This window comes from Oncorhynchus mykiss, chromosome 17 (genome assembly GCF_013265735.2).
Source record: "Oncorhynchus mykiss isolate Arlee chromosome 17, USDA_OmykA_1.1, whole genome shotgun sequence".
NCBI classification, from domain to species: domain Eukaryota; kingdom Metazoa; phylum Chordata; class Actinopteri; order Salmoniformes; family Salmonidae; genus Oncorhynchus; species Oncorhynchus mykiss.
The window spans coordinates 10,182,807-10,209,884 of NC_048581.1; the positions used below are offsets into that span (position 1 = coordinate 10,182,807).

Consider the following 27,078-nt stretch of genomic DNA (forward strand, 5'->3'; position numbering starts at 1 on the left):
TTGTATTGTAGATATGTTGTAGTAGAGTAGTGTGTAATAATGTGTTGTATTGTAGATATGTTGTGGTAGAGGAGTGTGTAATAATGTATTGTATTGTAGATATGTTGTGGTAGAGTAGTGTGTAATAATGTGTTGTGTGAAGTACTGTTTTATTGTATATAATTGGGTAATCATGACTGGACCCCAGGAAGAGTAGCTGCTGCCTTGACAGGAACTAATGTGGATCAAGAACAAATACAAATTCTACCTGTTGTATCTAACAGATATTTCTGAGGTGTGTATTAGTTCTGAATAACTTTGAATATTCTAATAAAAATAATGTACAAATAAAAACAACAACTTTTTAAATAATAACTCAACGTTTTAAATACATAGCATTCTTGACATTGTACTTTAGCTCATTACTTAACTTTAGTGAGGTGCACATGAATAAAGAGATTTAGAAAATAAAGATTCTTACCTTTCTCATAACAGAAGTTAACCTTGTTGTTCTCAGAGTCTATGTTGGACTAGTGATCTTCAACTCTGCTTTACTGTCAATGACAACAGAGTGACTGTCAACAATGCTTTAATGAAACAGGAGACACAGCTGTGTATGTCTCAAATGGCACCTCCTACATAGTTCACTAATGTTTCCTTATGTCCTATGGTCAAAAATAGTGTACTACAAAGTTAATAGGGTGCCATTTATAACAGAATAGGGTGCCATTTATAATAGAATAGGGTGCCATTTCTAAGAGAATGGGGTGCCATTTAAAGAGAATAGGGTTCCATTTAAAGGGAATAGGGTACCATTTATAAGGGAATAGGGTGCCATTTATAAGGGAATAGGGTGCCATTTATAAGAGAATGGGGTGCCATTTATAAGGGAATAGGGTGCCATTTATAAGAGAATGGGGTGCCATTTATAAGGGAATAGGGTGCCATTTATAAGGGAATAGGGTGCCATTTATAAGGGAATAGGGTGCCATTTATAAGGGAATAGGGTGCCATTTATAAGGGAATAGGGTACCATTTATAAGGGAATAGGGTGCCATTTATAAGGGAATAGGGTGCCATTTATAAGAGAATGGGGTGCCATTTATAAGGGAACAGGGTGCCATTTATAAGAGAATGGGGTGCCATTTATAAGGGAATAGGGTGCCCTTTATAAGGGAATAGGGTGCCATTTATAAGGGAATAGGGTGCCATTCATAAGGGAATAGGGTGCCATTCATAAGGGAATAGGGTGCCATTCATAAGGGAATAGGGTGCCATTCATAAGGGAATAGGGTGCCATTTATAAGGGAATAGGGTGCCATTTATAAGGGAATAGGGTGCCATTTATAAGGGAATAGGGTGCCATTTATAAGGGAATAGGGTGCCATTTATAATAGAATAGGATGCCATTTATGAAGCAAAATACAAGAACTGCTCACACACATTAATCTCTCACCTGCTCTACTACCTATTGTATCACCTCTCTACAGAGGTGAACATGACAAACTAGGCTCTGTCTATTCTGTACTAACCTTAGAGAACGGTCTCTTTTGTGTGTCTATACTGATACAGTTTGTACTTGTCTGTTCTAGTCATGAGACTGTGTGAAACCACAGAATGTGACACATCCTAAGAGAGAATACAGTAGACGGCACACGTCAAACGTGTGATTTATGACCCTATGTCAAGGTCACGTGTGTATGCCCATATATGGGCTTCCTGCAAGACATCCTGGCGGGAAGTTATCACGCCTTAGACTGAGTGTTTATATAACCAGATAGTGCATCGGTTCCTTTGAAGCTGTCATGATGATTGTTGTGTAGGGACCTCGTTGAACTGGGAAATGTGTTTCAACATTTCAAAGAGTATCTCCCCCACCCCTGTTGTAGTGACCTTAGTGACCACTGGCTGTTGTCTATGAAACAGGAATGCCTGTCAGGACATCCTGGCGGGAAGTTATCACGTACTCTAGGGGGTGCCCATATAAGTACATCCTGTCAGGAAGTTCTCACGCCTTAGAGTGAATGTTTATTAAACCAGATAGTGCATCAGTTCCTTTGAAGCTGTCATGATGATTGTTGTGTAGGGACCTCGTTGAACTGGGAAATGTGTTTGAACATTTCAAAGAGTATCTCCCCCACCCCTGTTGTAGTGAGCTTAGGGCTGTTGTCTATGAAACAGAAATGTCCGGGGTTTATTGGACAGCCCAGCCGCATTATAAATAAGCGCTAAACCCCACAAGCGACTAAACAAGAAATAGATTAAAATAAACCCCCTAAATAAGAAATTCAAATAAACCCAGAACATTAAACAGGAAATGAAACATGTCTCCTAGGCCAATTGTTGGTGTACTTTGTGCGACATGTCAAGAACACAGTGACAAAAACATGTACTGTGAGGTAATAACATATATCTGTTTATTTGTGATTTGACAACATCCAGTGAAATTGCAGAGCGCAAAATTCAAAAATACAATTTTCGTAATATTTAACAATAAAGAACATATCCGTTTCACACATAATTTAAATGACAAGCCTAGTTGGTTTATCCACGGAAAAGTAAGGAACCTTCCCGGTAGCCATTATCGGATGAGATGGTAGATGTGCTGGACATGCCAAGAGATGATTTCGGATTGTTCTGCCATGTAGCACGCTTCTGTCTATAACATGAGCTGCTCATTATCTGTGGGTAATCATTTCTAACGCAACTTTTTTAACGATATCAAAAATAATTGCAAAAAACACTTGCCTCCGGATTACATCTTCAAACTAAGTGCAACTATTGCACCTGTGACAGAGAGGGAGAAATGTTCGTCCATGTATATGGGTAAGAGAGTCTAGCTAGATACATTTTCAGACCTCATATGTTTCTAATTTTGTCAGAAAGTTGTTTTCATTGCAAGTTAATGTGTACTGTTAGCTAGCTAATGTTCGCTGGCAGGCTGGCTCACTATCTAACGTATGATCTGTGTACTAATATTATTCCTATCACAGATCCCTTTGCATTGCTAGTTATAGCCTAATGTTAGCTAGCAAGCTAAAATTGAACCTACATGTAGAGAAGTAATGTTATGAATTGTTATTATGGTTCATTGTATAGCTAGGTAGCTACATGTCTACACAAAAGACTCAACTATGCAAGTAACTATTTCACTGTAGAGTTTGACCTTCTGTATGATGTGCATGTGACATATAAACTTAGATTTTTTTTGATATAGTGTTTGTTTAACCAGAGACGGTAATGTGAATAGGGTGCCATTTACAAGGGAATAGGGTGCCATTTATAAGGGAATATGGTGCCATTTATAAAGGAATAGGGTGCCATTTATAAGGGAATAGGGTGCCATTTATAAGGGAATAGGGTGCCATTTATAAGGGAATAGGGTGCCATTTATAAGGGAATAGGGTGCCATTTATAATGGAATAGGGTGCCATTTATAAGGGAATAGGGTGCCATTTATAAGGGAATAGGGTGCCATTTATAAGGGAATAGGGTGCCATTTATGAGGGAATAGGGTTCCATTTATGAAGCAAAATACAAGAACTGCTCACACACACATTTATCTCTCACCAGCTCTACAACCTATTGTATCTCCTCTCTCTGATCTCTCTTTTGAAGAACATATCAAGACTGTTTCAAAGACAGCTTTTTTCCATCTACGTAACATTGCAAAAATCAGAAACTTTCTGTCTAAAAATGATGCAGAAAAATTAATCCATGCTTTTGTCACTTCTAGATTAGACTACTGCAATGCTCTACTTTCCGGCTACCCGGATAAAGCACTAAATGAACTTCAGTTAGTGCTAAATACGGCTGCTAGAACCCTGACTAGAACCAAAAAATTAGTGCTAGCCTCCCTACAATGGCTTCCTGTCAAGGCAAGGGCTGATTTCAAGGTTTTACTGCTAACCTACAAAGCATTACATGGGCCTACCTATCTCTCTGATTTGGTCCTGCCGTACATACCTACACGTACGCTACGGTCACAAGACGCAGGCCTCCTAATTGTCCCTAGAATTTCTAAGCAAACAGCTGGAGGCAGGGCTTTCTCCTATAGAGCTCAATTTTTATGGAATGGTCTGCCTACCCATGTGAGAGACGCAAACTCGGTCTCAACCTTTAAGTCTTTACTGAAGACTAATCTCTTCAGTGGGTCATATGATTGAGTGTAGTCTGGCTCAGGAGTGTGAAGGTGACCGGAAAGGCTCTGGAGCAACGAACCGCCCTTGCTGTCTCTGCCTGGCCGGTTCCCCTCTTTCCACTGGGATTCTCTGCCTCTAACCCTATTACAGGGGCTGAGTCATTGGCTTACTAGGGCTCTTTCATACCGTCCCTAGGAGGGGTGCGTCACTTGAGTGGGTTGAGTCACTGATGTGATCTTCCTGTCTGGGTTGGCGCCCCCCCTTGGTTTGTGCCGTGGCGGAGATCTTTGTGGGCTATACTCGGCCTTGTCTCAGGATGGTATGTTGGTGGTTGAAAATATCCCTCTAGTGGTGTGGGGGCTGTGCTTTGGCAAAGTGGGTGGGGTTATATCCTTCCTGTTTGGCCCTGTCCGGGGGTGTCCTCAGATGGAGCCACAGTGTCTTCTGACCCCTCCTGTCTTAGCCTCCAGTATTCATGCTGCAGTAGTTTATGTGTCGGGGGGCTAGGGTCAGTTTGTTATATCTGGAGTACTTCTCCTGTCCTATCCTGTGTCCTGTGTGAATTTAAGCATGCTCTCTCTAATTCTTTCTTTCTCTCTCTCGGAGGACCTGAGCCCTAGGACAATGCCTCAGGACTACCTGACATGACTCCTTGCTGTCCCCAGTCCACCTGGCCGTGCTGCTACTCCAGTTTCAACTGCTGCCTGTGATTATTATTATTTGACCATGCTGGTCATTTATGAACATTTGAACATCTTGGCCATGTTCTGTTACAATCTCCACCCGGCACAGCCAGAAGAGGACTGGCCACCCCACATAGCCTGCCTGGTTCCTCTCTAGGTTTCTTCCTAGGTTTTGGCCTTTCTAGGGAGTTTTTCCTAGCCACCGTGCTTCTACACCTGCATTGCTTGCTGTTTGGGGTTTTAGGCTGGGTTTCTGTACAGCACTTTGAGATATCAGCTGATGTACGAAGGGCTATATAAATACATTTGATTTGATACAGAAGTGAACATGACAAACTAGGCTCTGTCTATTCTGTACTAACCTTAGAGAACTGTCTCTTGTGTTTCTATACTGATACAGATCATCCTTGTCTGTTCAAGTCATCAGACTGGGTGAAACCACAGTATGTGACACATCCTGTTACTCTATAGGATCCCAATTGTGTGAAAACTTGCTGAGGAGAACAGAGAATAGCATGATTAGCAGTCATATGATCTAACCATTCAGACTTTACCCTGTCAGCAGATAGTTACGAAACCGTCACTGGTGTAGAGAGGAGTAGGCAGGAGGCTGGTTTAGAACTACTGAATTTATTATAGCACCATAGATCAAAGCAGGACGAAACCCAAACGCTGTTGTGCTCAAAATATATCTTCATAAACAAAAAGGCACAGGGCGAACCCAAAGTGCAAAATATAAAGTACTCAGGAAATAGTAGGAGAGATTCTTCTCAGGAAAACAATTAACATCTACAATGCCCGACAAAGACAAATGGCAGAGGGAGTATATACACAGTGATAGAGTGGGGATTGGAACCAGGTGTGTGTAATGATGACGAGACAAGTTGATGACTGAAGGGCGTTTACCAGCAGTAGGTAAGGCAGCAGCTAGAAGGCCGGCGACACGAACGCCTGGGCTGGACAGGAGGGGGAGCGAAAGCGAAGGCTGGTGTGACAGAAACGAGTGATGACCGTTTCTTTGCACTATGTACCTTCCCATTGTTTCCACACATCTGATAAACTGACAGGTAGACAAAATAGGTTGTACTTTTTCTAAAAAAGGAGAGACAACTCTGTTCATCGGGCCTCAACTGTTGAGGTGCATTAGTTACTGTAAGCGCTCCATTTTAGCAAATCTAATAATAAAGTGTTTGAAAGGATCTAGTCTCTCTTCCCTTAGATTAGAATTACTACGACTCTACTCTCTGATTCTCTCTACTACCTATTGTATCTCTACTACCTATTGTATCTCCTCTCTGCTTCTCTAACTATCTCTATTACCTATTGTATCTTCTCTTTATCTCTAACTAGCTCTACTACCTATTGTATCTCTGATTCACTATCTCCTTTTTATCTCTAACTAGCTCTACTACTTATTCGTCATCTCTTTAATCTAAGTTACAGTAAAGTGTGTGCCCTCAGACCTGGAGGGAAGTAAAAGTCAATAAGCTGCCCGAGAATAGCAAAGCACCTGTTGATGGCTCAAACAGCTGACCAATCAGCCTACAACACCCTACAGCCTACCAATCAGTACAGCACTTTGAGATATCAGCTGATGTGCGAAGGGCTATATAAATACATTTGATTTGATTTGATACAGAGGTGAACATGACAAACTAGGCTCTGTCTATTCTGTACTAACCTTAGAGAACTGTCTCTTGTGTTTCTATACTGATACAGATCATATAAATACATTTGATTAGATTTGATTTGACAACCAACCCTTAGTAAACTTTTGGAAAAGAATGGTGTTTAACCAGATACAATTGTATTTCAGAGTAAACAAATGAACAACTGACTTTCAGTATGCTAATAGGGAAGGACACTCAACATGTACAGCACTTACACTGATGACTGATGATTGGCTGGAATATATTGATAATAAGAAGTGTAACGACGTTCTTCTGTAGGAGGAGAAGCGGACCAAAAAGCAGCGTGGTGGTTATTCATGTTCTTTAATGGAAAACTGAATGATACATGAAATAACTTAAATCTACAAAACAACAAACGGAACGTGAAAAACCTATACAGCCTATCCTGTGACAACAAACACAGTGACAGGAACAATCACCCACAAACACACAGTGAAACCCAGGCTACCTAAGTATGATTCTCAATCAGAGACAACTAATGACACCTGCCTCTGATTGAGAACCATACTAGGCCGAAAACATAGAAATGCCCCAAAACATAGAAAAACAAACATAGACTGCCCACCCAACTCACGCCCTGACCATACTAAATAAATACAAAACAACCGAAATAGAGGTCAGAACGTGACAAGAAGCTTATGGGAGTTGTTTTGTTAGACTTCAGAGCTGCTTTTGATATTATCAATCATAATCTGTTATGGCTTTAGGTTCCCTGCTATATCGTGATTGGAGAGTTACCTGTCTAACTGAACACAGAGGGTGTTCTGGAAGCCTCTCCAACATAATCAGGTAGAGTCAGCCATTTCCCAGGGAAGTTGTTTTAGCCCATTTAAAAAAAAAAAATCTTTACTAATGACCACTGGCGCTGAGTAAAGCCTGTGTATCTGTGTATGGCGTCGCCTCAACATTATGCACGTCAGCTAACACAGCAAGTTAAATCACTGCAACACTTAACAAATAGCTGCTGTCAGTTTAAGAACGGGGGGCAAGTAATCAGCCAGAACTAAATATTTTCAAAAACTAAAAGCACTGTATTTGGGACAAACCATTCACTTTCGGTCACAACTTGCAGACTTGTTTACGTGCTGCTGTGCGTTTTTGTTGCCAACCTTACTTTGCTACCTAACAACTATACGTTTTTAACTTTTTAATTACGGTTTATATTTTTAGTTTTTCCCCTCACTCAACCTTTCTCATTAAACTTTTTCACTTTTTCTCTCCCGACGCTTTATCTGGACATGGACATGGTTCGTCAGGACTTCCAACAGCCGAAGCATTAACATGATGCCTTCTAATTGCAGTCGCTGTACTCAAAATATACAGGACAACGACCGCCTTATGGTGAGGATAGCTGTGCTGCAAGCCCAGCTTCAGACGCAATCGTTAGGCAAGGGTAATTTAAGAGTAGGAAAGGATGAAACAGCGTCTGTGCCACCTGTAAGTACAGATAGTAACGTTAGTATAAATCCCCTCGCACGGTCCCGGCAGCCGGACAACTTTCTCATGGCTTCTGGAGGGAAATTCTGTAGTAATGCTCAACCGGTGTCGCTCATTCAGCCGACAGAAACTTTCAACCGGTTTTCCCCATTAAGCAGCGAGTCGGAGAGTCAGAGGCCGAGCCTTTTCTTGTCTCTACTCCTCCCGTTCCGGGGTCTGAGACGCCGAGGCTTCCCACCATTAGCTCTGACAGATTGAAAACCCTAGTCATTGGCAAATCCATTACCCGCAGTATTAGACTTAAAATGAATTATCCAGCGATCATACACCGTTTACCAGGGGCAGGGCTACCGACGTTAAAGCTAATCTGAAGATGGTGCTGGCTAAAGCTAAAACTGGCGAGTGTAGAGAGTATAGAGATATTGTTATCCACGTCGGCACCAACAATGTTAGGATGAAACAGTCAGAGGTCACCAAGCGCAACATAGCTTCAGCGTGTAAATCAGCTAGTAATCAAGTAATTGTCTCTGGCCCCCTCCTAGTTAGGGGGAGTGATGAGCTCTACAGCAGAGTCTCACAACTCAATCGCTGGTTGAAAACTGTTTTCTGCCCCTCCCAAAAGATAGAATTTGTAGATAATTGGCCCTCTTTCTGGGACTCACCCACAAACAGGACCAAGCCTGGCCTGCTGAGGAGTGATGGACTCCATCCTAGCTGGAGGGCTGCTCTCATCTTATCTACCAACATAGACAGGGCTCCAACTCCTCTAGCTCCACAATGAAATAGGGTGCAGGCCAGGCAGCAGGCTGTTAGCCAGCCTGCCAGCTTAGTGGAGTCTGCCACTAGCACAGTCCGTGTAGTCAGCTCAGCTATCCCCATTGAGACAATGTCTGTGCCTCAACCTAGATTGGGCAAAACTAAACATGGCGGTGTTCGCCTTAGCAATCTCACTAGGATAAAGACCTCCTCCATTCCTGCCATTATTGAAAGAGATCGTGATACCTCACATCTCAAAATAGGGCTACTTAATGTTAGATCCCTCACTTCAAAGGCAGTTATAGTCAATTAACTAATCACTGATCATAATCTTGATGTGATTGGCCTGACTGAAACATGGCTTAAGCCTGATGAATTTACTGTGTTAAATGAGGCCTCACCTCCTGGTTACACTAGTGACCATATCCCCCGTGCATCCCGCAAAGGCGGAGGTGTTGCTAACATTTACGATAGCAAATTTCAACTTACAATTTTCTTTTTGCGTTTTCGTCTTTTGAGCTTCTAGTCATGAAATCTATGCAGCCTAATCAATCACTTTTTATAGCTACTGTTTACAGGCCTCCTGGGCCATATACAGCGTTCCTCACTGAGTTCCCTGAATTCCTATCGGACCTTGTTGTCATAGCAGATAATAATCTAATTTTTAGTGATTTTAATATTCACATGGAAAATTCCACAGACCCACTCCAAAAGGCTCTCGGAGCCATCATCAACTCAGTGGGTTTTGTCCAACATGTCTCTGGACCTACTCACTGTCACAGTCATACTCTGGACCTAGTTTTGTCCCATGGAATAAATGTTGTGGATCTTAATGTTTTTCCTCATAATCCTGGACTATTGGACCACCATTTTATTACGTTTGCAATCGCAACACATAATCTGCTCAGACCCCAACCAAGGAGCATCAAAAGTCGTGCTATAAATTCTCAGACAACACAAAGGTTCCTTGATGCCCTTCCAGACTCCCTCTGCCTACCCAAGGACGTCAGAGGACAAAAATCAGTTAACCACCTAACTGAGGAACTCAATTTAACCTTGCAGAATACCCTAGATGCAGTTGCACCCCTATAAACTAAAAACATTTGTCATAAGAAACTAGCTCCCTGGTATACAGAAAATACCCGAGCTCTGAAGCAAGCTTCCAGAAAATTGGAACAGAAATGGCGCCACACCAAACTGGAAGTCTTCCGACTAGCTTGGAAAGACAGTACTGTGCAGTATCGAAGAGCCCTCACTGCTGCTCGATCATCCTATTTTTCCAACTTCATTGAGGAAAATAAGAACAATCTGAAATGTATTTTTGATACGGTCGCAAAGCTAACAAAAAAGCAGCATTCCCCAAGTGAGGATGGCTTTCACTTCAGCAGTAATAAATTAATGAACTTCTTTGAGGAAAAGATCATGGTCATTAGAAAGCAAATTGCGGACTCCTCTTTAAATCTGCGTATTCCTCCAAAGCTCAGTTGTCCTGAGTCTGCACAACTCTGCCAGGACCTAGGATCAAGAGAGACACACAAGTGTTTTAGTACTATATCTCTTGACACAATTATGAAAATAATCATGGCCTTTAAACCGTCAAGCTGCACACGGGACCCTATTCCAACAAAACTACTGAAAGAGCTGCTTCCTGTGCTTGGCCCTCCTACGTTGAACATAATAAACGTCTCTCTATCCACCGGATGTGTACCAAACTCACTAAAAGTGGCAGTAATAAAGCCTCTCTTGAAAAAGCCAAACCTTGACCCAGAAAATATAAAAAACTATCGGCCGATATCGAATCTTCCATTCCTCTCAATTTTTCTGAAAAAGCTGTTGTGCAGCAACTCACTGCCTTCCTGAAGACAAACAATGTATACGAAATGCTTCAGTCTGGTTTTAGACCCCATCATAGCACTGAGACTGCACTTGTGAAGGTGGTAAATGACCTTTAATGGTGTCAGACCGAGGCTCTGCGTCTGTCCTCGTGCTCCTAGACCTTAGTGCTGCTTTTGATACCATCAGTCACCACATTCTTTTGGAGAGATTGGAAACCCAAATTGGTCTACACGGACAAGTTCTGGCCTGGTTTAGATCTTATCTGTCGGAAAGATATCAGTTTGTCTCTGTGAATGGTTTGTCCTCTGACAAATCAAATGTACATTTCGGTGTTCCTCAAGGTTCCGTTTTAAGACAACTATTGTTTTCACTATATGTTTTACCTCTTGGGGATGTCTGTAACGCCTGTTCTAAGAAGAGGACCAAGGTGCAGCGTGGTACGTGTTGATGATTTTTAATAAAACTGAACACTAGAACAAAAAATAACAAAGCGGAACAAACTAAACAGTTCTGTCTGGTGCAGACACACAACACCTATGTGGGCAAGAGCTACCTAAGTATGGTTCCCAATCAGAGACAACGATCGACAGCTGTCCCTGATTGAGAACCACACCCTACCAAAAACAAAGAAATACAAAAACATAGAAAAAAGAACATAGAATGCCCATCCTAGTCACACCCTGACCTAACCAAAATAGAGACTTTCTATGGCCTTTCTTTGGCCAGGGCGTGACAATGTCATTCGAAAACATAATGTTAACTTTCACTGCTATGCGGATGACACACAGCTGTACATTTCAATGAAACATGGTGAAGCCCCAAAATTTCCCTTGCTAGAAGCCTGTGTTTCAGACATAAGGAAGTGGATGGCTGCAAACGTTCTACTTTTAAACTCAAACAAAACAGAGATGCTTGTTCTTGGTCCCAAGAAACAAAGATATCTTGATGGTTGTACAGTCATCTCAAATAAAACTGTGAAGGACCTCGGCGTTACTCTGGACCCTGATCTCTCTTTTGACGAACATATCAAGACTGTTTCACAGAAAGCTTTATTCCATCAACGTAATATTGAAAAATCTGAAACTTTCTGTCCAAAAATGATGCAGAAAAATTAATCCATGCTTTTGTTACTTCTAGGTTAGACTACTGCAATGCTCTACTTTCCGCCTACCCGGATAAAGCACTAAATACATTTCAGTTAGTGCTAAATACGGCTGCTAGAATCCTGACTAGAACCAAAAAATTTGATCATATTACTCCAGTGCTAGCCTTCCTACGCTGGCTTCCTGTTAAGGCAAGGGATGATTTCAAGGTTTTACTGCTAACCTACAAAGCATTACATGGGCTTGCTCCTACCTATCTTTCCGATTTGGTCCTGCCGTACATACCTACACGTACGCTACGGTCACAAGACGCAGGCCTCCTAATTGTAAACAGCTGGAGGCAGGGCTTTCTCTTATAGAGCTCCATTTTTATAGAATGGTCTGCCTACCCATGTGAGAGACGCAGACTCGGTCTCAACCTTTAAGTCTTTACTGAAGACTCATCTCTTCAGTGGGTCATATGATTGATGGTAGTCTGGCCCAGGAGTGTGAACGGAAAGGCTCTGGAGCAACGAACTGCCCTTGCTGTCTCTGCCTGGCCGGTTCCCCTCTCTCCACTGGGATTCTCTGCCTCTAACCCTTTTACAGGGGCTGAGTCACTGGCTTACTGGTGTTCTTTCATGCCGTCCCTAGGAGGGGTGCGTCACTTGAGTGGATTGAGTCACTGACGTAATCTTCCTGTCTGGTTTGGCGCCCCCCCCCCCCCCCCCCGGGTTGTGCCGTGGCGGAGGTCTTTGTGGGCTATACTCAGCCTTGTCTCAGGATGGTAAGTTGGTGGTTGAAGATATCCCTCTAGTGGTGTGGGGGCTGTGCTTTGGCAAAGTGGGTGGGGTTACATCCTTCCTGTTTGGCCCTGCCCGGGGGTATCATCGGATGGGGCCACAGTGTCTCCTGACCCCTCCTTTCTCAGCCTCCAGAATTTATGCTGTAGTAGTTTATGTGTCGGGGGGCTAGGGTCAGTTTGTTATATCTGGAGTACTTCTCCTGTCTTATCCGGTGTCCTGTGTGAATTTAAGTATGTTCTCTCTAATTCTCTCTTTCTCTCTTTCTCTCTCTCTCTCGGAGGACCTGAGCCCTAGGACCATGCCTCAGGACTACCTGGCATGATGACTCCTTGCTGTCCCCAGTCCACCTGGCCGTGCTGCTGCTCCAGTTTCAACTGTTCTGCCTGCGGCTATGGAACCCTGACCTGTTCACCGGATGTGCTACCTGTCCCGGACCTGCTGTTTTCAACTCTCTAGAGACAGCAGGAGCGGTAGAGATACTCTTAACGATCGGCTATGAAAAGCCAACTGACATTTACTCCTGAGGTGCTGACTTGCTGCACCCTCGACAACTACTGTGATTATTATTATTTGACCATGCTGGTCATTTATGAACATTTGAACATCTTGGCCATGTTCTGTTATAATCTCCACCCGGCACTGCCAGAAGAGGACTGGCCACCCCGCATAGCCTGGTTCCTCTCTAGGTTTCTTCCTAGGTTTTGGCCTTTCTAGGGAGTTTTTCTTAGCCACCGTGCTTCTACACCTGCATTGCTTGCTGTTTGGGGTTTTAGGCTGGGTGTCTGTACAGCACTTTGAGATGTCAGCTAATGTAAGAAGGGCTATATAAATAAATTGTATTTGATTTGATTCACTAAACCCTAAACCTCAACTAAATCTTCTGGTGAATTATGTGGAAATTGAGAAAGTTGAAGAGAAAAACTTCTTGGTTTAACCCTGGATTCTAAACTTATGTTCAAAACATATTGATGCCATGGTAGCTAAGATGGGGAGAGATGTGTCTAAAATAAAGTGAGGCTCTGCTTTCCTGACATTGCTATAAACAAAACAAGTCGTACAGGCCCTAGTTGTGTCTCACCTGGATTAATGTCCAGTCATATGGTCTAGTAACACAAAGAGGGACATACGCAAATTACAATTAGCCCAGAACAGAGCAGCATGGCTGACTTTTTCGTTTACATGGAGATACCACATGAATAATATGTGACTCGTTTCAGGAAATATGTTGTGTGTCACTACTTCACGTGAAATTCGTTTTGGAGCAGAAATGCCTTCTGGAACATGTGAACTTTCATGTGCCTTAATAACAATATTGTATGCCATCTGTAAATACGAATAAAATTGTTAAACTACAAGCCTTAGCTTGCCTTAGCTTAGGTTTAGCCACGGAAAAAGACAGGAGCCTTCCCGCTAGCCATTATCGGCTGAGATAATGGATGGGCTGGACATGCCGAGAGATGAGTTCGGATTGGTCCGCCATGTAGCACGTTTCTGTCTGTAACATGAGCTGCTCATTATCTGTGGGTAATCATTTCTAACACGGCTTTTTTAACGATATCATGAAGAACTGCAAAAAACACTTGTCTCCAGATTACATCTTCAAACTAAGTGCAACTATGGCACCTGTGACAGAGAGGGAGAAACATTCATCCATGTTTAAGGGTAAGAGAGTATAGCTAGCTACATTTCCAGATATCCAGATATATGTTTTTAATTTTGTCAGAAAGTGGATTTCATTGCAAGTTAATGTGTACTGTTAGCTAGCTAACGTTCGCTGGCAGGCTGGCTCACTATCTAACGTATGATCTGTGTACTGATATTATTATTCTCTCAGAACCATTTGCATTTCTAGTTATAGCCTAATGTTAGCTAGCTAGCTAATATTGAACCTAGTTGGTTAGCTTTAGCTACCTGTAGTTTCATGCAGAGTAGTAATGTTATGAGTTGGGATTATGGTTTAATGTTTAGCTAGCTAGCAACATGTCTACACAAAAGACTCAACTATGCAAGTAACTATTTCCGTATAGAGTTTAAACATTCTGTATGATGTGCATGTGATAAGAAAACATAGATTTTATTTGATATATAGTGTTTGTTTAACCAGAGATGGTAATGTGAATAGGGTGCCATTTACAAGAGAATTTGGTGCCATTTATAAGTTAATAAGGTGCCATTTATAAGGGAATAGGGTGCCATTTATAAGGGAATAGGGTGCCATTTATAAGGGAATAGGGTGCCATTTATAACGGAATAGGGTGCCATTTTTAAGGGAATAGTGTGCCATTTATAAGGGAATAGGGTGCCATTTATAAGGGAATAGGGTGCCATTTATAAGGGAATAGGGTGCCATTTATAAGGGAATAGGGTGCCATTTATAAGGGAATAGGGTGCCATTTATAAGGGAATAGGGTGCCATTTACAAGGGAATAGGGTGCCATTTATAAGGGAATAGGGTGCCATTTATGACGCACTCACTCTCATTTATCTCTCACCTGCTCTACTATCTATTGTATCTCCTCTCTACAGAGGTGAACATGACAAACTAGGCTCTGTCTATTCTGTACCAACCTTAGAGAACTGTCTCTTTTGTGTTTCTATACTGATACAGATCATCCTTGTCTGTTCAAGTCATCAGACTGGGTGAAACCACAGTATGTGACACATCCTGTTACTCTATAGGATTCCAATTGTGTGAAAACTTGCTGAGGAGAACAGAGAATAGCATGATTAGCAGTATCATGACCTAATTATTCAGATTATACCCGGTGTCAGCAGATAGTTACGAAACTAGTGATTACCGTTTCTTTGCACTATGTACCTTCCCATTGTTTCCACACATCTTATAAACTGACAGGAAGACAAAATAGGTTGTACTTTTTCTATAAAAGGAGAGACAACTCTGTTCATAGGGCCTCAACTGTTGAGGTGCAAAGTTACTGTAACCACTCCATTTTAGCAAATCTAATAATAAAGTGTTTGAAAGTATCTACAGTCTCTCTCTTCCCTTTACCTAGAATTACTACGACTCTACTCTCTGATTCTCTATCTCCTCTTTATCTCTAACTATCTAGGGTTTTATTGGCATGGGAAACATGTGTTAACATTGCCAAAGCAAGTGAGGTAGATAATATATAAAGTGAATATATAAAGTGAAATAAACAATAAAAAATTAACAGTAAACATTACACATACAGAAGTTTCAAAACAATAAAGACATTACAAATGTCATATTATATATATACAGTGTTTTAACAATGTACAAATGGTAAAGGACACAAGATAAAATAAATAAGCATAAATATGGGTTGTATTTACAATGGTGTGTGTTCTTCACTGGTTGCCCTTTTCTCGTGGCAACAGGTCACAAATCTTGCTGCTGTGATGGCACACTGTGGAATTTCACCCAGTAGATATGGGAGTTTATCAAAATTGGATTTGTTTTCGAATTCTTTGTGGATTTATGGGAAATATGTCTCTCTAATATGGTCATACATTGGGCAGGAGGTTAGGAAGTGCAGCTCAGTTTCCACCTCATTTTGTGGGCAGTGAGCACATTGCCCGTCTTCTCTTGAGAGCCATGTCTGCCTACGGCGGCCTTTCTCAATAGCAAGGCTATGCTCACTGAGTCTGTACATAGTCAAAGCTTTCCTTAATTTTGGGTCAGTCACAGTGGTCAGGTATTCTGCCGCTGTGTACTCTCTGTGTAGGGCCAAATAGCATTCTAGTTTGCTCTGTTTTTTTGTTAATTCTTTCCAATGTGTCAAGTAATTCTCTTTTTGTTTTCTCATGATTTGGTTGGGTCTAATTGTGCTGCTGTCCTGGGGCTCTGTAGGGTGTGTTTGTGTTTGTGAACAGAGCCCTAGGACCAGCTTGCTTAGGGGACTCTTCTCCTTTATCTCTAACTATCTCTATTACCCATTGTATCTCCTCTCTACTCTCTGATTATCTATCTCTATTACCTATTGTATCTCCTCTCTACTCTCTGATTCTATTTCTCCTCTTTATCTCTAACTATCTCTACTACTTATTTACCATCTCTTTAATCTAAGTTACAGTAAAGTGTGTGCCCTCAGACCTGGAGGGAAGCAAAAGTCATGAATCTGCCCGAGAATAGCAAAGCACCCGTTGATGGCTCAAACAGCCGATCAATCAGCCTACAACCAACCCTTAGTAAACTTTTGGAAAATAATGGTGTTTGTCCAGATACAATTGTATTTCAGAGTAAACAAATTGACAACTGACTTTCAGTGTGCTAATAGGGAGGGACACTCAACATTACAGCACTTACACTGATAAATTGTTAAGAAGAAGCTTGTGGGATGGTTTTATTAGACTTAGGATCAAAAGTTACCCGTCTAACAGAACACAGAGGGTGTTCTTTAATGGAAGCCTCTCCAACATAATCCAGGCAGAGTCGGGCGTTTCCCAGGGTTTATTATATTGTTTAGGCCCATTGTTTTTTTCACTTTACTAATGACCTGCCACTGGCTCTGAGTTAAGGCTGTGTATCTATTTATGGTGATGACTCAACATTATACACGTCAGTTACCACAGCAAGTTAAATCACTACAACACTTAACAAAGAGCTGCAGACAGTTTTAGAATGGGTGGCAAGTAATCAGCTAGAACACGTCAGCTAGACTACACCTATTGAATAGAAGAGGCATTTTAATTTCACAGAATTAAATTGTATTTGCTTTAAGGGCGGCAGGGTAGCCTAGTGGTTAGAGCATTGGACTAGTAACCGGAAGGTTGCAAGTTCAAACTCCTGAGCTGACAAGGTACAAATCTGGCATTCTGCCCCTGAACAGGCAGTTAACCCACTGTTCCTAGGCCGTCATTGAAAATAAAAATTTGTTCTTAACTGACTTGCCTAGTTAAATAAAGGTAAAATAAAAAAGTTTCAAATCTGTATGCTGTTTACTACTTTAAATCTGTTTACTACTTTCAAATTAAATAATTTAATAGGATTATTTTTGCCATTTTCAATTAAATTCTGAAATTACAACAACCTTGTTATACACTACAAAATGTAACACATTTCCCTGAGAGTGAAATGAGTCTGTAGAGAGGTAGATGGGAACCGTCATTGGAGGCCCAGTGCATAGAGCCGGCACAGTTGGTACCGGACTGGTGACACGCACTTCAGGGAGTGTGCGGGGAGCCGGCACAGTTGGTACCGGACTGGTGACACGCACTTCAGGGAGTGTGCGGGGAGCCGGCACAGTTGGTACCGGACTGGTGACACGCACTTCAGGGAGTGTGCGGGGAGCCGGCACAGATGGCACCGGATTGGTGACAGGATCTTCAGGGAGAGTGCGGGGAGCTGGCACAGGACTCACCAGACTGCTAGGGCCAAGGCGCAGCGCGAGTAGAGTTCCACATCTTTATTTTTAAACTGAAACTTCAGCAATCCAAAAACAAACAATGAACAACGAAACGTGACTACGTGGTGCACATGCACAAACACAAAACACAATATCCCACAAACACAGGTGGGAGAAATGCTACCTAAATATGATCCCCCCATCAGAGGCAACAATTACCAGCTGCCTCTAATTGGGAACCATACAAAACACCAACATAGAAATTATAAATTAGAACACCCCCTAGTCACGCCCTGACCTACTACACCATAGAGAAACAAGGGCTCTCTATGGTCAGGGCGTGACATATGGTCAGGACATGACATACATCTCTTTATGTTGTTGTATCCATGGTAACTTCTCAGGCTTTCTTCTTCTCCAGGTCTCTGACCAGGAAGGGGTTTTCTCAGGAACCGGTAGAACTCCTCCAAACAACCATGTCCAGCAGGGCTTGGTTCTGTCGGGTCTTGGTGGATTCACTGACCACCTCCTCCCTCTCCTCAGCATTCAGAACCTTGTGATCCTACAGATTTATAAGGGAATAGGGTGCCATTTATAAGGGAATAGGGTGCCATTTATAAGGGAATAGGGTGCCATTTATAAGGGAATAGGGTGCCATTTACAAGGGAATAGGGTGCCATTTATAACGGAATAGGGTGCCATTTATAAGGGAATAGGGTGCCATTTATAAGGGAATAGGGTGCCATTTACAAGGGAATAGGGTGCCATTTATAACGGAATAGGGTGCCATTTATAAGGGAATAGGGTGCCATTTATAAGGGAATAGGGTGCCATTTATGACGCACTCACTCTCATTTATCTCTCACCTGCTCTACTATCTATTGTATCTCCTCTCTACAGAGGTGAACATGACAAACTAGGCTCTGTCTATTCTGTACCAACCTTAGAGAACTGTCTCTTTTGTGTTTCTATACTGATACAGATCATCCTTGTCTGTTCAAGTCATCAGACTGGGTGAAACCACAGTATGTGACACATCCTGTTACTCTATAGGATTCCAATTGTGTGAAAACTTGCTGAGGAGAACAGAGAATAGCATGATTAGCAGTATCATGACCTAATTATTCAGATTATACCCGGTGTCAGCAGATAGTTACGAAACTAGTGATTACCGTTTCTTTGCACTATGTACCTTCCCATTGTTTCCACACATCTTATAAACTGACAGGAAGACAAAATAGGTTGTACTTTTTCTATAAAAGGAGAGACAACTCTGTTCATAGGGCCTCAACTGTTGAGGTGCAAAGTTACTGTAACCACTCCATTTTAGCAAATCTAATAATAAAGTGTTTGAAAGTATCTACAGTCTCTCTCTTCCCTTTACCTAGAATTACTACGACTCTACTCTCTGATTCTCTATCTCCTCTTTATCTCTAACTATCTAGGGTTTTATTGGCATGGGAAACATGTGTTAACATTGCCAAAGCAAGTGAGGTAGATAATATATAAAGTGAATATATAAAGTGAAATAAACAATAAAAAATTAACAGTAAACATTACACATACAGAAGTTTCAAAACAATAAAGACATTACAAATGTCATATTATATATATACAGTGTTTTAACAATGTACAAATGGTAAAGGACACAAGATAAAATAAATAAGCATAAATATGGGTTGTATTTACAATGGTGTGTGTTCTTCACTGGTTGCCCTTTTCTCGTGGCAACAGGTCACAAATCTTGCTGCTGTGATGGCACACTGTGGAATTTCACCCAGTAGATATGGGAGTTTATCAAAATTGGATTTGTTTTCGAATTCTTTGTGGATTTATGGGAAATATGTCTCTCTAATATGGTCATACATTGGGCAGGAGGTTAGGAAGTGCAGCTCAGTTTCCACCTCATTTTGTGGGCAGTGAGCACATTGGCCGTCTTCTCTTGAGAGCCATGTCTGCCTACGGCGGCCTTTCTCAATAGCAAGGCTATGCTCACTGAGTCTGTACATAGTCAAAGCTTTCCTTAATTTTGGATCAGTCACAGTGGTCAGGTATTCTGCCGCTGTGTACTCTCTGTGTAGGGCCAAATAGCATTCTAGTTTGCTCTGTTTTTTTGTTAATTCTTTCCAATGTGTCAAGTAATTCTCTTTTTGTTTTCTCATGATTTGGTTGGGTCTAATTGTGCTGCTGTCCTGGGGCTCTGTAGGGTGTGTTTGTGTTTGTGAACAGAGCCCTAGGACCAGCTTGCTTAGGGGACTCTTCTCCTTTATCTCTAACTATCTCTATTACCCATTGTATCTCCTCTCTACTCTCTGATTATCTATCTCTATTACCTATTGTATCTCCTCTCTACTCTCTGATTCTATTTCTCCTCTTTATCTCTAACTATCTCTACTACTTATTTACCATCTCTTTAATCTAAGTTACAGTAAAGTGTGTGCCCTCAGACCTGGAGGGAAGCAAAAGTCATGAATCTGCCCGAGAATAGCAAAGCACCCGTTGATGGCTCAAACAGCCGATCAATCAGCCTACAACCAACCCTTAGTAAACTTTTGGAAAATAATGGTGTTTGTCCAGATACAATTGTATTTCAGAGTAAACAAATTGACAACTGACTTTCAGTGTGCTAATAGGGAGGGACACTCAGCATTACAGCACTTACACTGATAAATTGTTAAGAAGAAGCTTGTGGGATGGTTTTATTAGACTTAGGATCAAAAGTTACCCGTCTAACAGAACACAGAGGGTGTTCTTTAATGGAAGCCTCTCCAACATAATCCAGGCAGAGTCGGGCGTTTCCCAGGGTTTATTATATTGTTTAGGCCCATTGTTTTTTTCACTTTACTAATGACCTGCCACTGGCTCTGAGTTAAGGCTGTGTATCTATTTATGGTGATGACTCAACATTATACACGTCAGTTACCACAGCAAGTTAAATCACTACAACACTTAACAAAGAGCTGCAGACAGTTTTAGAATGGGTGGCAAGTAATCAGCTAGAACACGTCAGCTAGACTACACCTATTGAATAGAAGAGGCATTTTCATTTCACAGAATTAAATTGTATTTGCTTTAAGGGCGGCAGGGTAGCCTAGTGGTTAGAGCATTGGACTAGTAACCGGAAGGTTGCAAGTTCAAACTCCTGAGCTGACAAGGTACAAATCTGGCATTCTGCCCCTGAACAGGCAGTTAACCCACTGTTCCTAGGCCGTCATTGAAAATAAAAATTTGTTCTTAACTGACTTGCCTAGTTAAATAAAGGTAAAATAAAAAAGTTTCAAATCTGTATGCTGTTTACTACTTTAAATCTGTTTACTACTTTCAAATTAAATAATTTAATAGGATTATTTTTGCCATTTTCAATTAAATTCTGAAATTACAACAACCTTGTTATACACTACAAAATGTAACACATTTCCCTGAGAGTGAAATGAGTCTGTAGAGAGGTAGATGGGAACCGTCATTGGAGGCCCAGTGCATAGAGCCGGCACAGTTGGTACCGGACTGGTGACACGCACTTCAGGGAGTGTGCGGGGAGCCGGCACAGTTGGTACCGGACTGGTGACACGCACTTCAGGGAGTGTGCGGGGAGCCGGCACAGTTGGTACCGGACTGGTGACACGCACTTCAGGGAGTGTGCGGGGAGCCGGCACAGTTGGTACCGGACTGGTGACACGCACTTCAGGGAGTGTGCGGGGAGCCGGCACAGATGGCACCGGATTGGTGACAGGATCTTCAGGGAGAGTGCGGGGAGCTGGCACAGGACTCACCAGACTGCTAGGGCCAAGGCGCAGCGCGAGTAGAGTTCCACATCTTTATTTTTAAACTGAAACTTCAGCAATCCAAAAACAAACAATGAACAACGAAACGTGACTACGTGGTGCACATGCACAAACACAAAACACAATATCCCACAAACACAGGTGGGAGAAATGCTACCTAAATATGATCCCCCCATCAGAGGCAACAATTACCAGCTGCCTCTAATTGGGAACCATACAAAACACCAACATAGAAATTATAAATTAGAACACCCCCTAGTCACGCCCTGACCTACTACACCATAGAGAAACAAGGGCTCTCTATGGTCAGGGCGTGACATATGGTCAGGACATGACATACATCTCTTTATGTTGTTGTATCCATGGTAACTTCTCAGGCTTTCTTCTTCTCCAGGTCTCTGACCAGGAAGGGGTTTTCTCAGGAACCGGTAGAACTCCTCCAAACAACCATGTCCAGCAGGGCTTGGTTCTGTCGGGTCTTGGTGGATTCACTGACCACCTCCTCCCTCTCCTCAGCATTCAGAACCTTGTGATCCTGCAGATTTATAAGGGAATAGGGTGCCATTTATAAGGGAATAGGGTGCCATTTATAAGGGAATAGGGTGCCATTTATAAGGGAATAGGGTGCCATTTACAAGGGAATAGGGTGCCATTTATAACGGAATAGGGTGCCATTTATAAGGGAATAGGGTGCCATTTATAAGGGAATAGGGTGCCATTTACAAGGGAATAGGGTGCCATTTATAACGGAATAGGGTGCCATTTATAAGGGAATAGGGTGCCATTTATAAGGGAATAGGGTGCCATTTATGACGCACTCACTCTCATTTATCTCTCACCTGCTCTACTATCTATTGTATCTCCTCTCTACAGAGGTGAACATGACAAACTAGGCTCTGTCTATTCTGTACCAACCTTAGAGAACTGTCTCTTTTGTGTTTCTATACTGATACAGATCATCCTTGTCTGTTCAAGTCATCAGACTGGGTGAAACCACAGTATGTGACACATCCTGTTACTCTATAGGATTCCAATTGTGTGAAAACTTGCTGAGGAGAACAGAGAATAGCATGATTAGCAGTATCATGACCTAATTATTCAGATTATACCCGGTGTCAGCAGATAGTTACGAAACTAGTGATTACCGTTTCTTTGCACTATGTACCTTCCCATTGTTTCCACACATCTTATAAACTGACAGGAAGACAAAATAGGTTGTACTTTTTCTATAAAAGGAGAGACAACTCTGTTCATAGGGCCTCAACTGTTGAGGTGCAAAGTTACTGTAACCACTCCATTTTAGCAAATCTAATAATAAAGTGTTTGAAAGTATCTACAGTCTCTCTCTTCCCTTTACCTAGAATTACTACGACTCTACTCTCTGATTCTCTATCTCCTCTTTATCTCTAACTATCTAGGGTTTTATTGGCATGGGAAACATGTGTTAACATTGCCAAAGCAAGTGAGGTAGATAATATATAAAGTGAATATATAAAGTGAAATAAACAATAAAAAATTAACAGTAAACATTACACATACAGAAGTTTCAAAACAATAAAGACATTACAAATGTCATATTATATATATACAGTGTTTTAACAATGTACAAATGGTAAAGGACACAAGATAAAATAAATAAGCATAAATATGGGTTGTATTTACAATGGTGTGTGTTCTTCACTGGTTGCCCTTTTCTCGTGGCAACAGGTCACAAATCTTGCTGCTGTGATGGCACACTGTGGAATTTCACCCAGTAGATATGGGAGTTTATCAAAATTGGATTTGTTTTCGAATTCTTTGTGGATTTATGGGAAATATGTCTCTCTAATATGGTCATACATTGGGCAGGAGGTTAGGAAGTGCAGCTCAGTTTCCACCTCATTTTGTGGGCAGTGAGCACATTGGCCGTCTTCTCTTGAGAGCCATGTCTGCCTACGGCGGCCTTTCTCAATAGCAGGCTATGCTCACTGAGTCTGTACATAGTCAAAGCTTTCCTTAATTTTGGATCAGTCACAGTGGTCAGGTATTCTGCCGCTGTGTACTCTCTGTGTAGGGCCAAATAGCATTCTAGTTTGCTCTGTTTTTTTGTTAATTCTTTCCAATGTGTCAAGTAATTCTCTTTTTGTTTTCTCATGATTTGGTTGGGTCTAATTGTGCTGCTGTCCTGGGGCTCTGTAGGGTGTGTTTGTGTTTGTGAACAGAGCCCTAGGACCAGCTTGCTTAGGGGACTCTTCTCCTTTATCTCTAACTATCTCTATTACCCATTGTATCTCCTCTCTACTCTCTGATTATCTATCTCTATTACCTATTGTATCTCCTCTCTACTCTCTGATTCTATTTCTCCTCTTTATCTCTAACTATCTCTACTACTTATTTACCATCTCTTTAATCTAAGTTACAGTAAAGTGTGTGCCCTCAGACCTGGAGGGAAGCAAAAGTCATGAATCTGCCCGAGAATAGCAAAGCACCCGTTGATGGCTCAAACAGCCGATCAATCAGCCTACAACCAACCCTTAGTAAACTTTTGGAAAATAATGGTGTTTGTCCAGATACAATTGTATTTCAGAGTAAACAAATTGACAACTGACTTTCAGTGTGCTAATAGGGAGGGACACTCAACATTACAGCACTTACACTGATAAATTGTTAAGAAGAAGCTTGTGGGATGGTTTTATTAGACTTAGGATCAAAAGTTACCCGTCTAACAGAACACAGAGGGTGTTCTTTAATGGAAGCCTCTCCAACATAATCCAGGCAGAGTCGGGCGTTTCCCAGGGTTTATTATATTGTTTAGGCCCATTGTTTTTTTCACTTTACTAATGACCTGCCACTGGCTCTGAGTTAAGGCTGTGTATCTATTTATGGTGATGACTCAACATTATACACGTCAGTTACCACAGCAAGTTAAATCACTACAACACTTAACAAAGAGCTGCAGACAGTTTTAGAATGGGTGGCAAGTAATCAGCTAGAACACGTCAGCTAGACTACACCTATTGAATAGAAGAGGCATTTTCATTTCACAGAATTAAATTGTATTTGCTTTAAGGGCGGCAGGGTAGCCTAGTGGTTAGAGCATTGGACTAGTAACCGGAAGGTTGCAAGTTCAAACTCCTGAGCTGACAAGGTACAAATCTGGCATTCTGCCCCTGAACAGGCAGTTAACCCACTGTTCCTAGGCCGTCATTGAAAATAAAAATTTGTTCTTAACTGACTTGCCTAGTTAAATAAAGGTAAAATAAAAAAGTTTCAAATCTGTATGCTGTTTACTACTTTAAATCTGTTTACTACTTTCAAATTAAATAATTTAATAGGATTATTTTTGCCATTTTCAATTAAATTCTGAAATTACAACAACCTTGTTATACACTACAAAATGTAACACATTTCCCTGAGAGTGAAATGAGTCTGTAGAGAGGTAGATGGGAACCGTCATTGGAGGCCCAGTGCATAGAGCCGGCACAGTTGGTACCGGACTGGTGACACGCACTTCAGGGAGTGTGCGGGGAGCCGGCACAGTTGGTACCGGACTGGTGACACGCACTTCAGGGAGTGTGCGGGGAGCCGGCACAGTTGGTACCGGACTGGTGACACGCACTTCAGGGAGTGTGCGGGGAGCCGGCACAGATGGCACCGGATTGGTGACAGGATCTTCAGGGAGAGTGCGGGGAGCTGGCACAGGACTCACCAGACTGCTAGGGCCAAGGCGCAGCGCGAGTAGAGTTCCACATCTTTATTTTTAAACTGAAACTTCAGCAAACCAAAACAAACAATGAACAACGAAACGTGACTACGTGGTGCACATGCAAACACAAAACACAATATCCCACAAACACAGGTGGGAGAAATGCTACCTAAATATGATCCCCCATCAGAGGCAACAATTACCAGCTGCCTCTAATTGGGAACCATACAAAACACCAACATAGAAATTATAAATTAGAACACCCCCTAGTCACGCCCTGACCTACTACACCATAGAGAAACAAGGGCTCTCTATGGTCAGGGCGTGACATATGGTCAGGACATGACATACATCTCTTTATGTTGTTGTATCCATGGTAACTTCTCAGGCTTTCTTCTTCTCCAGGTCTCTGACCAGGAAGGGGTTTTCTCAGGAACCGGTAGAACTCCTCCAAACAACCATGTCCAGCAGGGCTTGGTTCTGTCGGGTCTTGGTGGATTCACTGACCACCTCCTCCCTCTCCTCAGCATTCAGAACCTTGTGATCCTACAGATTTATAAGGGAATAGGGTGCCATTTATAAGGGAATAGGGTGCCATTTATAAGGGAATAGGGTGCCATTTATAAGGGAATAGGGTGCCATTTACAAGGGAATAGGGTGCCATTTATAACGGAATAGGGTGCCATTTATAAGGGAATAGGGTGCCATTTATAAGGGAATAGGGTGCCATTTATAAGGGAATAGGGTGCCATTTACAAGGGAATAGGGTGCCATTTATAAGGGAATAGGGTGCCATTTATAAGGGAATAGGGTGCCATTTATGACGCACTCACTCTCATTTATCTCTCACCTGCTCTACTATCTATTGTATCTCCTCTCTACAGAGGTGAACATGACAAACTAGGCTCTGTCTATTCTGTACCAACCTTAGAGAACTGTCTCTTTTGTGTTTCTATACTGATACAGATCATCCTTGTCTGTTCAAGTCATCAGACTGGGTGAAACCACAGTATGTGACACATCCTGTTACTCTATAGGATTCCAATTGTGTGAAAACTTGCTGAGGAGAACAGAGAATAGCATGATTAGCAGTATCATGACCTAATTATTGAGATTATACCCGGTGTCAGCAGATAGTTACGAAACTAGTGATTACCGTTTCTTTGCACTATGTACCTTCCCATTGTTTCCACACATCTTATAAACTGACAGGAAGACAAAATAGGTTGTACTTTTTCTATAAAAGGAGAGACAACTCTGTTCATAGGGCCTCAACTGTTGAGGTGCAAAGTTACTGTAACCACTCCATTTTAGCAAATCTAATAATAAAGTGTTTGAAAGTATCTACAGTCTCTCTCTTCCCTTTACCTAGAATTACTACGACTCTACTCTCTGATTCTCTATCTCCTCTTTATCTCTAACTATCTAGGGTTTTATTGGCATGGGAAACATGTGTTAACATTGCCAAAGCAAGTGAGGTAGATAATATATAAAGTGAATATATAAAGTGAAATAAACAATAAAAAATTAACAGTAAACATTACACATACAGAAGTTTCAAAACAATAAAGACATTACAAATGTCATATTATATATATACAGTGTTTTAACAATGTACAAATGGTAAAGGACACAAGATAAAATAAATAAGCATAAATATGGGTTGTATTTACAATGGTGTGTGTTCTTCACTGGTTGCCCTTTTCTCGTGGCAACAGGTCACAAATCTTGCTGCTGTGATGGCACACTGTGGAATTTCACCCAGTAGATATGGGAGTTTATCAAAATTGGATTTGTTTTCGAATTCTTTGTGGATTTATGGGAAATATGTCTCTCTAATATGGTCATACATTGGGCAGGAGGTTAGGAAGT

General features: G+C 41.7%; 2 protein-coding genes across 3 annotated transcripts in view; both read right to left on the bottom strand.

Annotated features, from left to right (window-relative positions):
- The window catches only part of LOC110511093 (NACHT, LRR and PYD domains-containing protein 1a), a 46,441-nt gene extending 45,903 nt beyond the window's left edge, over positions 1 to 538 (bottom strand). For both annotated transcript variants that reach the window (XM_036948915.1, XM_036948914.1), the window contains exon 1: positions 461 to 538. In XM_036948915.1, the coding sequence (XP_036804810.1) occupies positions 461 to 469 (9 nt within the window). In that variant the 5' untranslated portion in view covers positions 470 to 538. The remainder of the gene's footprint in view (positions 1 to 460) is intronic.
- The window catches only part of LOC110518414 (NACHT, LRR and PYD domains-containing protein 1b allele 3), a 309,469-nt gene that overhangs the window by 84,148 nt on the left and 198,243 nt on the right, over positions 1 to 27,078 (bottom strand). The window lies entirely within an intron of this gene.